General features: G+C 41.0%; 1 protein-coding gene across 1 annotated transcript in view; it reads left to right on the forward strand.

Moving 5' to 3' along the window:
* LOC139720493 (roundabout homolog 2-like) overlaps positions 1-13,011 on the forward strand; it is a 152,501-nt gene that overhangs the window by 76,786 nt on the left and 62,704 nt on the right. The window contains exons 2-3 of the mRNA XM_071631847.1: positions 1,957-2,090; positions 11,432-11,618. Coding sequence (XP_071487948.1) covers positions 1,957-2,090; positions 11,432-11,618 — 321 coding nt within the window. The remainder of the gene's footprint in view (positions 1-1,956; positions 2,091-11,431; positions 11,619-13,011) is intronic.

A 13,011-nucleotide genomic window follows, 5' to 3' on the forward strand; every position in this document is an offset into this window, starting at 1 on the left:
TCATACACAGGGAAAAATCGCACTTCGCAGCAAGGAAAGAACGATCAGTGGCCAAATTGCGCATGCGCGAAACTTGCATGACCGAAGACTGACCCCGCAGTCCGAATAGCGTTTCGCGCTGCTAGCGCGCGATTCAAAGAGACTCGATTTTGTAAACAAGCAAAATAATCGCGATTATTCTGAAAAATCGCACTAATAGTGCGAGTTGGATCGCGATAAGGATCGCGGTAATTAGTGAGATTTTTCTGTCCACACACGAAAACATTTCGAAATTTTGATCGCGATAAGAAAATCGATTTTTAAATCGCACTTTTTCCCTTGTGTGTGAACGGGCCTATTGGGAGATCATGGGCGTGGTCCTAAGACCACTAGCAACTCTGTGCCTTTGTAGGCTTATTTCCACATCCCCAAAAACATGGACCTTTCTTCTAAAGAAGAGTGGAAGATTTTCCCCAAACACTATCCATCTCTTGAGTAGCATATCCCCACAATGGAATCAACTTGCCATCCCTCGACGCCTTCAAATCAAAAGGATTAGAGGCATCAGTGTTTTCTATTCATCCAAGGCCATGATTCGTGTGGTTTTAACCCATACATACACATCCCTAACTTTTAGTAATCACATGTATACCCTTTCATGCCCCAAAGACTCTAAAGAGTTGACTGCTCGCGAGAGCCCTCCACAAACGTGCAAGTATACTCCGTGGGGAAGTGTTTGCACCTTACAGGAAGAAAAAAGGAAGAAGATAGATTTTCATTCTTTGGATAATAGATACTGGAGTTCACTGGGAGTGAGCCTGCAAGCTTTGTCACATTACACTTGGTGATTATATAGTCGGTCCTTGACAGTAGACCTCTTATGTTTTTGCAGGCGTGTATCTGCATAAAGCTCCCCCCCCCCTGCTCCCCCCCCCCCCCATCCTCCCTCCCCACCCCTTGAAGATGCTCACCAATTTTGGACTTCCACAAACTAACATGTCAGTGTGGCAGGGATCACAAATCAATGCTGTTGAGCAATGAGAAATGGAATATTTGACGTAGAGAAATAAACACAAAAACTCTCTATTGGAGGGAACACTTCAGAGAGAACAGAATATATTTTTTCCCCCTTTCACTATGTCATATGATTCTTGTCTGCCTGGAGAGACGGGGTTTGGGTTTCTTCATTCCGATGGAATTCTTTTATTTCAGAAATGCCGTTTTCTTTTAAGAGAATTTCACTGTGACTTTTACCGTGGAATGATTTAAGATGTTGACGTTATCTGTCATTTATTCTCAATCACGGAGTGTTTGGGGTTCGCTGTCTGCGATCCGCTAAACAACGCTTTTTGTGATTTACCGACGAGACCAGTGTCAAATGGCGCGACGACGCCAAGAATTGTCACCTCTGTTCGCCGTTTCGATATCGAGTCTGGTCGAGGACGCTCGTGATAACCAGTCAATGAATTTGTCACCTCCTCCCACGTCTTTGTGAGAAGCGGGTTGTACATGAAGCATGTCCAAACATGAGATTTCAAGCCAGATGTGTTAATCTATCCATTCCCCTCTCCCTCCCCCCCCCCCCAAAAAAAAAAAAAAAAAATGGAATAAACTGACAATTGACATCTATATTCCTCTCTTTGTGTATTTTGTGTGAAGTTTCTTACTTTTGTCTATTATCCCAAGCATGACAATTGTATGTGAAGATAGATGTTAGTGAATACTATCAAGTCATAAATTTTATTTTTATTCCTTTGAAGAATGATTTCTTTCAACATTCATAAGCTGACCAAATATGGAACATGTTGGAGTGTGTTAGGTCAAAACTGAAGTGTAATTTTTCGACCAGTCCTCTTGAAGTAGTGTCATTAGATGTGTAATAAATTGCTGTTTTCCTTACATCTCTGAAACTATTCTGGGATAATTTTATTATTATTAGTCATCTTTATTTTGTCTTGTTTCCTTTTGTTTCTGCAGTTGTATCGCCTGGAAAGAAATCCGAAGATTTTGCCCCGCGTTTTGTGGAACAGCCCAAGAGTCTGATCGTGAAGAGGGGTGACCCAGCCCAGTTCGAGTGCCGAGCGGAAGGGAAGCCGCCACCAACCATTCGGGTAAGAGGGATGTCCCAAACTCTTTTTTTTGTTGAGCGACCGAAATGTTTGCTTGAAGATTCTGTTTGCATGCACATTTTGTATATACAATTGTAGGTGTGTATGTGTGTGAGAGAGAGAATATACTGGTCATAATCCAGCAGGAATTGATGTTACTTAAACAAGGACTAGTTCCTTTAACGTGGTCTGGTTTTCCCTCTAAAAACACCTTTTTTTGTAAAATTAGAAACTGCATTTCATATGATAAGGTGGATCAGAAGTGTCAAGTAATTGATTTTATGACTTGTCCAACCTTGTCTGTTAACCTTTAATCAGCCACAGACCAGGAGTACACGATTGCTTTTGCAAAGTCGAGTACTTATTAAACCCTTCTGTTCAGAAAGTGAAACAAAAGTCTGGGAATAACTCCATTTTTTTTTTTAAATATAAAGTTGAGTATCTGCCAACACCTCCGAGAGATAAATATTTATTTATGATAAACTTTATTAGAGGTGTTATTACAATGCCATTTCTGAAGACACTGTGTGATTATGTAACAATATGCCTCCACTCCACCCGTGTTACACCAGGGTCCCACTGCCCTGGTTAAACTGAGCAGGCAGTCCCACACTCGGTAAACTTTGAGAGTTGGAAGATGGTAGGGCTCCCTCTGTCGTTCTCTTCCTGTCCAGCCCAACCTCCCTCCCTGCCTTTGCCTACCCCCCCCCCCTTAACACAATGGGTGATAGAAGTAACACATCTCAAGCTCAACTCTTGCCCTCAACCTTTTTAGATAAATACCACCATCCTCCATCAACCCCTCCCTACCCCCACACCCCTCCTCCGCCCTCTGGTCTCCTATATATTTGCCTTCGCCCCATCACTCTTTTTCTCCCAGCACTGGCAAAATGAAAACATCCCCACCATCATCATCGTTGTTGTCGAGCGGCAATTCCAGCGCTATGCGAGACTGGGTGTCTCAATGTGTTTAGAATCTTGACTGTATCAGACCAGGGAGGAAAAAGAAAAAGGGGGGAGGGGGTGAGGGGAAGGGGGATGAACAGTCGGAAAAGAGAGAAGAAAAGCCATCACCCCCAGCAATTTTGATTTCCCCTTGTAACCGAATTCCTCCCCCTCCCCCCCTCCTGAACACTAATTTGCAGGCGCTTTTACTCCAGTCTCCACCAGTGGTATGAGGGGGGAAGTCTAGCGGGGGAAAATGTTAACCAAACAGCGTCGTAATTGATTAAAAACAAGTGTTACTTTGGAGCGAATAGTTGTGCAGTGCACGCACGACAGGAATGCTGATTGCAGGGATGTTGTCGTCCGTGCATGTGTGTGTGTGTGTGTGCGTTGTGTATTTGAGCTCCCGGTTTAGCTGCTGCGCATGTCCAAAGTCGTCACAGCAATGAGACCGCTCCGTGCGGTATTTCTCCGGTGTGAATGACAGTCGCGGAGGCGGAGATAATCCGGTCGGTCAGACAATTAGTGCCGATCTCTTACAATGAATCCGCGAAGATTTACTCCCGGTCGGAAAGTATCAATACCGAATCATATTTCGGATTTCCAGAGGCAGAGATGGTCTACCTCCTCCTCAATTTCTGGCCAGGGTCATTTGTCTGTAAATCCTTCTTTGATGAAAGTAAACTTACCTCGAAGGCCTTTCCTTTTAAAAGGAGAGATTTTCTGTATTTTCGCACAAACACGGTGGCCAAGTGTTTCAGTTTTTCTGTCTTCTGTATGAGACAGCATAGGAGAATGGTCATATGTTTGCAAAAGATTTTTTTGGGACAGATTTTCATGCTAAAAGGTGATTTTTATTTTTTCATTTTTATTTCAGCCCCACTTGTTCATTCAATAACATCAAGTTGTGCTTTGCTCAGTTTCAGTAATGATAATGAGCAAGTTACAGTGCCTTTTTGAAGTCAAGGACACAGCATAAGTCAAAAAATAGGTCCTTAATCGCTGCTCATACCTATTGCATTAATTGGCATGATTGGAATAATTGATAGATAGATAGATAGAAACATTTAAACACTTTCATTTAGTCAGGGAAATATAAATGGATTTTGCAAGATTTTGCACCAAGAATTCCACGCTGCCATCAAAACATTCTGTACATCAATTTATGAACTTCCAACACTAAGTTGCAATTTTTAACGGTAACTAGATTACCAGAGGGAATACCTGGTCGGAATGTCGCACGACAAGCCTTTGCTGTCGCATCCATGTTGATGATGATACAACATTTGGATGGCATGCTACAGAAAGAAAGAAGTATGTAGGGCTCTTTTCATTGTGTGTTTATTGTTGATTTTTATCTTTCTTTTTTTTTCTGCTTTCTACCTGGCTCTGACCTTGGCCTCTGCAGAAAAAAATGACAAGGCACGGAAGGATTGTGATCAGAATTCTTGAATAGATCCAATTTGATCGTCTGAATCCCTTTAGACTTTTTTTGTCAGGAAATGGGGCTCTCCTCTCTCATTTATAGCAAGCTTTAGCCCCCGCTAATTGATGAGAAATTATGACTTTGCGTTCGTCCATCACAATGTGCCCTTGTTGATTCAGATACCGATCGGCCAGGATGATGCAGATCGCCATGGCAACGGCGCTGCTAGAAGTCAATGCTCAGTGGAGGATTAAGCGGTATCATAAAAGATCTTGGAGTAATCGGTTGGCATCAGTTGGTATTTGATCAGGCTTTGCAATATTTAATACAAAAAAAGACTGCAATGATATTCTTCTTAAGACATTGGATAAGAGGCGAATTACGCTGGAGATGAAAATTGAATATGAGTATTAGTAGGAGAAGCCAGTGGAATTAAAAAGAATATATCAATATAAAGACAGTCTCTTCGTAGTTCACACAATCTAAGTCCTCTTGTATCCTTTTTGTTTAATGTTGCACATGATGCTCTATCTGCTCACAAATAATCACAAACAAATGACTTTGTTTATGTCATCATCCAATTTAATCAGTAGATTAACCATGAAATGTACAAGTACCTGAATTTCAAGGTTGTATGGCATTATTCCCTCTCATTAAAGGGCATTTTGATAACCTTTGATTATCAACTCATGCAGACAGAAAAAAATGCCAATTTTCTGTGTCCAAGTAGAAATGTATTTCAACCTTCAAATACACAAAACATCAGTGATGTCATTGTTGATTTTCTTTCAAAAGATTTATTAAAATCTTCTTCCTACGATTTCTAGAACAAACAAAAAATGCATCATTATTCATATTTTTTTTTCCCTTTGGGCAATATCTTCCAAAACTCCTGGTGTGAAATTCTAGAAGTGGGATGCTGAGAACGGTATGTGTGCATGCTGGTAAAAGTTCATCGAACCCATCATTTGACACCAGATGTTTGTGGGTTGTTGTTGTTGTTTTTGAGAGGTCAATCAGTGAATGAGGTGGTTCATAGACTGGGTATATAACTTAATAATGAAAATAATACTAGTACATGGATGATGAACCACAGTACGAGGAGGTGGAGCTAAGATGGGGGGGGGAGGGTACTAAGAGGGGTTGATTGATCAACGTGTTTCCCAAATATGTCAAACTACAACACCCAATTCCTTTCTTCTGTGCACCTGTTAGACACAAAAGCACAATTGAAGGATACAAATGTTGTTAGAGCAAGAGTTGTGTATATCTCAACCAAGTAACTCTAAAAATTAGAACAGGAGGCATCTCCTACCACCACCAAAAATACGAAACAATACTCCCCCCCCCCCCAAAAAAAAAAAAAAAAAAAAAAAAAAAAAAAGATGTGCAGACTTATGAATTTCAATGCTGTTGGTAGTTGGATACAAAGTGCAAGTTTCAAATTTTGGTTTTTTTTTTTGTCAGTTCTACTTGCATCATTTTTTTTCTCACATATTTGGCATTTTATAGGTAATTAGTAGTATTGCAAGGGAGGGACCTTGTTGAGACAAGATTAAAGCTCCTAGCAGATCTTCCCTTGGTATTCCAAACTTCTCCTTCTCTTTCGTGTGAAGTTCTGGACAGTCCAGCTGAGTAGAGTCCTCTCTCTCGTTTCCCACGACACCTCGGGTTGCAGACGTTTGCTAACAGTGCAGGAATGTCGTCCGGCCTGTAAAGTTGGCTGCATCTTCTCCATCCCGGGAGTTATTGCCTCGTCCACATTCCACGAAACTGGCAAAACCCTTTTTAAGTTGAGATGTTAAACTCCTCCATCTCTCTCTTTCTCTCTCTTTCTTTCTCTCTTTCGTTCTGTCTGTCTTCATATCTATCATTGTATATCGCATCTGTCTATGTATCTATTTCTATCCATCCATTTATCTATTCACCTAGTATTCATCTATGTATCTGTCTATCCACATATCCAGATCCATCTATCCATCTGTCTGTCCACATATCTATCAATCTACATTATATGCCCTCTATCCACCTATTATTCATCTATCCATCCATCCTTCTGTCTAGCTATCCATCTATTAATCCACCTAATATCCATCTTCCTGGCTATCAATCTATCCATCATTCTATCCATCTCTATGTCCATACTGTCCATTTCTCTATTGATCTGTCTATCCATCAGACTGTAGATCTATCAATCCATTCATCCATCCATCTATCCATCTAAAGAGTGACTGGAAGGCACATGCTGAGATGGAAATGGAAGAACCAGCTGAGAAGACAAACAGGTTCTTCCTGCAGTCTCCTTTTGTTACTGGAAAAGATTTCATAATTCCTCCTCATTTCACCGCCTGGAATTTCCCCACAAAATATTTTCTATTAGCTCATCGTATTTGTTCACTTGAGGCCAAAGAGAGACAAATGATTATATAGAGAAATTGGTAGATAGATATATTCACAGATAATTAGGTCTCTTTCAATTTTCTATTCCTCCTTTTCATTTTTTTTTTTTTTTTTGCTCTCCTGTTTGAATTCATTTTTCCCACCCTTGCCCTCCTCCGTCTCTCTCAAGTCTTTCAGCCCATCTGTCTGTTTCTCCATTTCTCCATTTCTCTCCACCTTTGCTGAAGATGCGGTTGCCATGGCAACCTCAACCGAACAGTCTCCACACAACGAGGAGTGTTTCAATCTGATCCTTGCTTTTCGTTCCCGTCAGAAAGTCAAGAGGGGTTAACCAGGACCGCCGAACCTCTTCTTCGGGTATCTCGGCCAAGCCCCTCTTCACAGCTGCGGAGACGAAAAATAGATGGAGGGGGAAACATATTCCACGTCCCTGACTTTCCCTTCCTTTCCTCACCCACCTCTTCAGTATTTTTTTCTTTCTTCCTTTCTTTTCTTTGAACTTCTTTTTGTAGGTTAGGAGGTAAAGCAGAACTGTCTCTCATCATTGTCAGTGCGCAGAGATACTTCAAGTGATCACAGCAAAATAATTAAATATAGGATTTTTAAAAACTGGCTTAAGATTTTCCTGAAGGATCTTAGAGAACTTGATTGCAACCGGACAGAATCTAGCTCATTCCAGAAACAAGGTCCAATAGAAGTTATTGTCTCAATGGCTAAAACTGTACGAACAGGGGGAAAACGATCAGATCCACTGTTTCTTATAGAGTGAGTGTGGATATCACTGTTTTTAACAAATATTGATGGAAATACAAATGTATACTAGGAAGATAGCCAATATTCAACTTATATATTGATATTCCAATGTGATACAAGTACAAATCAGAAAATTTTAATTATGGGTGTAATCCAGTCATATAAGGGTTGTGTACATTTTTTGGCAGGTGTTGATGCTCCATCTCATGGGTGCGTGCAGGATCCATCCAGCGTGTTCAGTCCATTTTTACCTTTAGAGTGGCCCAGGCCACATGTGAACATTGCATATGTGGATCCCTTTCCAATACAGGACAGTTAACGTGATAAGTAGTTGGTTACCATGACAACCAAAGTGGTCCCTAAATGAGAAAAGTTGTCAACAACTCTTTCTTGCAATATGTCTTTTCAGACTCTTGTCAGGACAGCCTAAAAATTATACCAGTCCACTTGTGTGAAAGATTCATCTTTTCTCTCCTCCTCTTCATATGCATATTATCCTCCTTCCTCTCTGCCCTTGTCCTTTATCTCAGAGTGTCTCCAGTTGGTATTCATCAGTCTCTATCTCTCCTATCTATCAATCTCTCTATCTGTCTATCTATTTATGTATCTCTATCTATCTATCCATCACTATCTATCTCTATCCATCTATCTCTGTTTTCTATTTATTTATATATCTACCTATTTCTATCTATCTATCTATCTATCTCTATCTTTCCATCTATCCTATCCATCTAGCTGTCTATCTATCTGTGATATCTACCTATATATCTCTATCTATCTATCTCTATCTATCTATCTCTATCTCTCTCTCTCTCTCTCTCTCTCTATCTATCTATCTATCTCTATCTATCTATCTATCTATCTATCTATCTATCTATCTATCTATCTATTTCTCTATTTCTCTCTATGTGACTTCAGACTTGTTTTGGTTCTATCCTGCCACTTCCTTCTCTCAATTTTGGCCAGAGTTAACTGGAGCAGGGGAGAGAGAAAAAGGTCCTGAGTATAAGTGGTCTCTTTACCTTGGACCAATGATGGGTTATTAGGTCAGGGAGGTACCAAGAGGGTTGTAAAATATGAAGTATTTTCCCCCAAAAATATATTCATACATGTACAACTTGTTAATTTGTCAAGAAATAAAAATCAAGACATGCATCACAGATGGTAGATTTGATTGGAGCTACATCTCTCCCTCCCTCTCTCTCTTTCTATCAAGGGGTCAGTTTTGTACCAGAGTTTCCAGTCGTATGGAGCGCTGCTTGAAAACAATATTTAAAGAAGGGGAACACGGGTGAAGTCATGGTAGCCCAGATTATAGTTTTAGTTAACTTCCTAGAGAGTTTGTTCCTGTTTTTTTTTTCTTTGTTATTTCATGATAATCTGGAGAATATGTTGTATAACATGGAGGCTTTCATGAAGGAATTTCATGAGGAGTTGCACTTGCACATTATAATTTTCTGCACCTCCCCCCCCCCAAAAAAAAAAAAAAAAATCCTCTCGAGTCTTCCAACTCAACAGCAGTGTTCACAATTCTTTCTTGGACTTCTCCTCCAAAACCCCAAAAGTTGAGACTTTTCTTTTCATTCGCAAATCAGCTGGTCAAAATTAATGTAAAAGATGGCAGGTGGCAGGTTTTAGATTCTTTTTTTTTAAGCAGAGTGAAACTTGTACTTCATCAGGCATCCATGCTTACTTCACTGAGCAATGCTTCAATAATATTTGCGTCTGTACCTTTTGGAAGTACCTGTTGCTTTCATTGGGAATTATCATGGTAGAAAGACCAAGCACCTTTGATGCAAAACATTTAGAGACCTTCACTACAGAAGTGTTGGTATTCCTAATATTGTTGTGTATTATCTATGAATGTTGAAGGGATGCATCGGCAATGAAGAAAAAAAAAAGAGAGAAAAGAATAAGCAGATTACCTTTCCACTGTGATTGCGGAAGTTCTTTATTCTCTCTCATCGATATAACGTCGATAACAAAAGTAGGTCTGTTGCAGTGTCATTGACACTGGCCAAGAAAAGGTGCTGGCAACTCGACGAAATTGAAGTCTGAACACTGCAGCTTTTCTTTAGCAGCTCGTGCTGGTTCAGTTGGAGGGGGGGGGGGGTAGAAGGAAAAGATACGATGATATGAGTTCAAGAGGGAGAGAACAACATATATGTCTGGAGACGAATATTGATTGGGCCTGCAGCGGGCCGGGGAATATTGGGCCGACAAACATTCGTAATGACCCGCGATAAGATTGCAACGGTCTGCCCAATGTCTTTGAATCGGAAGGGAAAACTAGCTGTGCCGTTCGTTCTCTCTCTCTCTCTAAATCTGTTTCCTTTCTCTCCTTGTTTCTCCTCTGTTACTCTGGGTCGTAAGGTGATGAGAATCATCTGATATCTGTTCGGGGCGAAGATGTTTTCGTTCACACGAGATCCACTATCTCCACTCTGTCACAACTTTGGAATGGCCGGTGGTTTGAAGATTTACTATTGAGGTTTTTTCTTTCAGATTTTTTTGCCCTTTTTTTTCCCCCTTTTAGACGAAGACGAGAATGCTGTTGCTCAGTGGTATCCAATAGCTAGAGGACCATGCAGTGTTATATCATTTTAGATTTTTGTCTGTCTTCCTTTTCCTATTCAACAATTTTCAGAATCTCCATAATGATGTCTAAAGAGAATAATAAGCGTATCAACAAATCCGATGTTTTGCTTTGCTTTGCTTCGTTATGTTTGGCAGAGGGAGAGAGTAGGATATGATGACTTATCAATACTGTCGTGTAGAATATGCTGGTTTGAAGTAGCTGTATGCGAGATACCAAGAAACCAAGTTTATGAAATAATACAGAGCATACCATTCTAAGAGGAATTCAAAGTGTATTTGCTGAAAATCGGTTTTGAAATAGCTGTGATATCCAAAAACAACAAAAAAGTAAAACAAAGCATTCTTAATAAAAGGTACATCCCACCTTTTTACTAGGATAGCTTTGTTTTGGATATCTCAGCCATTTCAAGACCAATTTTCATCAAATAAACAGGGAATCCCTCTTGGAAAATGCATGCTCTTTCATATTTCATAAGAGGTTTTTCATTATCTCACAACAACAAAAAATAGAAACCTGAAGTTAGGTCTCACCCAAAACCCCAAATCCCTTTCAGATACTGGCTGATTGTTTGACTTCTGAGCAACTGTTAATATCTTCCCTGAAGTCATAAGAGGAGCTAAATGTTTTTGTTGTTGTTGCTGCTGTTGTGTTTGGCTGACATGTTTTCAAATCTTAAAGGGATGGTACAGTTTCGGGTGAGACGAGGCCTCAGGTTTCCAACATTTTTTTAGGATGATTTTTCAAGATAATGAGAAACCTCTTATGAAATATGAAAGAGCATATGATTCTAAGAGGAATTCAAAGTTTGTTTGATGAAAATTGGTTTTGAAATGGCTGAGCTATCCAAAATAAAGCAATCTTGATAAAAGGTGGGACCCACCTTTTATTTGGATTGCTTCATTTTACTTTGTTTTTGGATATCTCAGCCATTTTTCAAAACCAATTTTCATCAAATAAAATTTGAATTCCTCTTAGAATTGTATGCCTTTGATCATTTCATAAAGTGTTTTCTAAGTATCTATCAAAAAGTTACTAGCTGAATCCTCACCTCAATCAATACTATACCATCCTTTTAAGCTCAGAAAACTCACTGACAATAGTGTTTGTCCTAACATCCCCCCTCCCAAATAGCCTTTGTGTTCATGATTTTAGATAAAATAATTTAAAAAAAATGATGATGAAATCACGACAGTACCATCTTCCTCTCCATTCTGCATCCAGTGGTTCAAGGATGGCCGGCCCTTGCGGATTGGTGGACGGAGGAGCATCCTGGACGCCAGCGGCACCCTCTTCTTCCTGGAGGTGATCGGCAGCCGGCAGGGCGGGCAGGATGGCGGGCTGTACCAGTGTGAGGCCAGCAACAGCCTTGGAACGGTCTTCAGCAACAACGCCACCCTGGAGATTGCATGTAAGTGGTACTCGTGTTGTCTGTTGTCTAACCACCAATCACAGGGAAAGATTGTGTGTGTGCATGTGTGTGTGTGTGTGTTTGGTATTTGTTGGAGGTGCTGGAATTGCAGATGTTGCTGGTGCTGATTATGTACATGTATACTGATGTTGCTGGTATTGTTGCTGATGTTACCAGTGTTGTTGCTGGTGTTGACAATATTGTTGATGTTGCCAGTATTGTTGCATATGTTGCTGCTGCCGATTATGTATACTAATGTTGCTGATGTGGGCAGTTTTGTTGTTAGCTCACCTGAGCCAAAGGCTCAAGTGAGCTATTGCGATCGCCCTTCGTCCGGCGTCCGTCGTCCGTCGTCCGTCGTCCGTCGTCCGTCGTCCGTCGTCCGTCGTGCGTCGTGCGTAAACTTTTTACATTTTCGTCTTCTTCTTGAAAACCCCAAAACCGATTTTCATCAAACTTGGCAGGTAGCATCCCTAGGGGGTTAGGAACTCAATTTGTTAAAATGGGCACCATGCCCCACCCAGGGGGCCCCCAGGGGGGCCCAACCCCCCAAAATTAAGGAATCTGTAAAAATCTTCTTCTCTAGAACCAGAAGTGATAGAGCTAAGTTAATACTATGAGTTAGTACATTGATGACTGTAGTTTCAAGTTTGTTCATGGCAAAATTAGGGGTGCCCCCCTTGGGACCCAGGGGAGGGGGGTGGGGAGGGGTTCTAATGGGGCCTAAATTGTACATTTTCATCTTCTTCTTGAGAACCCCATTACCCATTTTCACCAAACTTGGCAGGTAGCATCCCTAGGGGGTTAGGAACTCAATTTGTTAAAATGGGCACCATGCCCCACCCAGGGGGCCCCCAGGGGGCCCAAACGCCCCAAACTTAAGGAATCTGTAAAAATCTTCTTCTCCAGAACCAGAAGTGATAGAGCTAAGTTAATACTATGAGTTTGTACATTGATGACTGTAGTTTCAAGTTTGTTCATGGCAGAATCAGGGGTGCCCCCCTTGGGACCCAGGGGAGGGGTCCTAATGGGGCCTAAATTGTACATTTCTATATTCTTCTTGAGAACCCCATGACCCATTTTCACCAAACTTGGCAGGTAGCATCCCTAGGGAGTTAGGATTTCAATTTCTTAAAATGGGCACCATTCCCCACCCAGGGGGCCCCCAGGGGGGCCCCAAACCCCCAAAATGAAGGAATCTTTAAAAATCTTCTCTAGAATCAGAAGTTATAGAGGTAAAATAATACTATGAGTTAGTACATTAATGACTGTATTTTCAAGTTTGTTCATAGGAGATCAAGGGGTGCCCCTCTTGGGGGCAGGGGGGGGGGGGGGTTGGTTGGGAAGGTCCAAATGGGGACCTGAATTGTACATTTTCATCTTCTTCCTGAAA

Source organism: Diadema antillarum, unplaced genomic scaffold (genome assembly GCF_040938485.1).
Source record: "Diadema antillarum isolate AM-2024a unplaced genomic scaffold, OU_Dant_1.0 scf00000128, whole genome shotgun sequence".
Taxonomy (NCBI): domain Eukaryota; kingdom Metazoa; phylum Echinodermata; class Echinoidea; order Diadematoida; family Diadematidae; genus Diadema; species Diadema antillarum.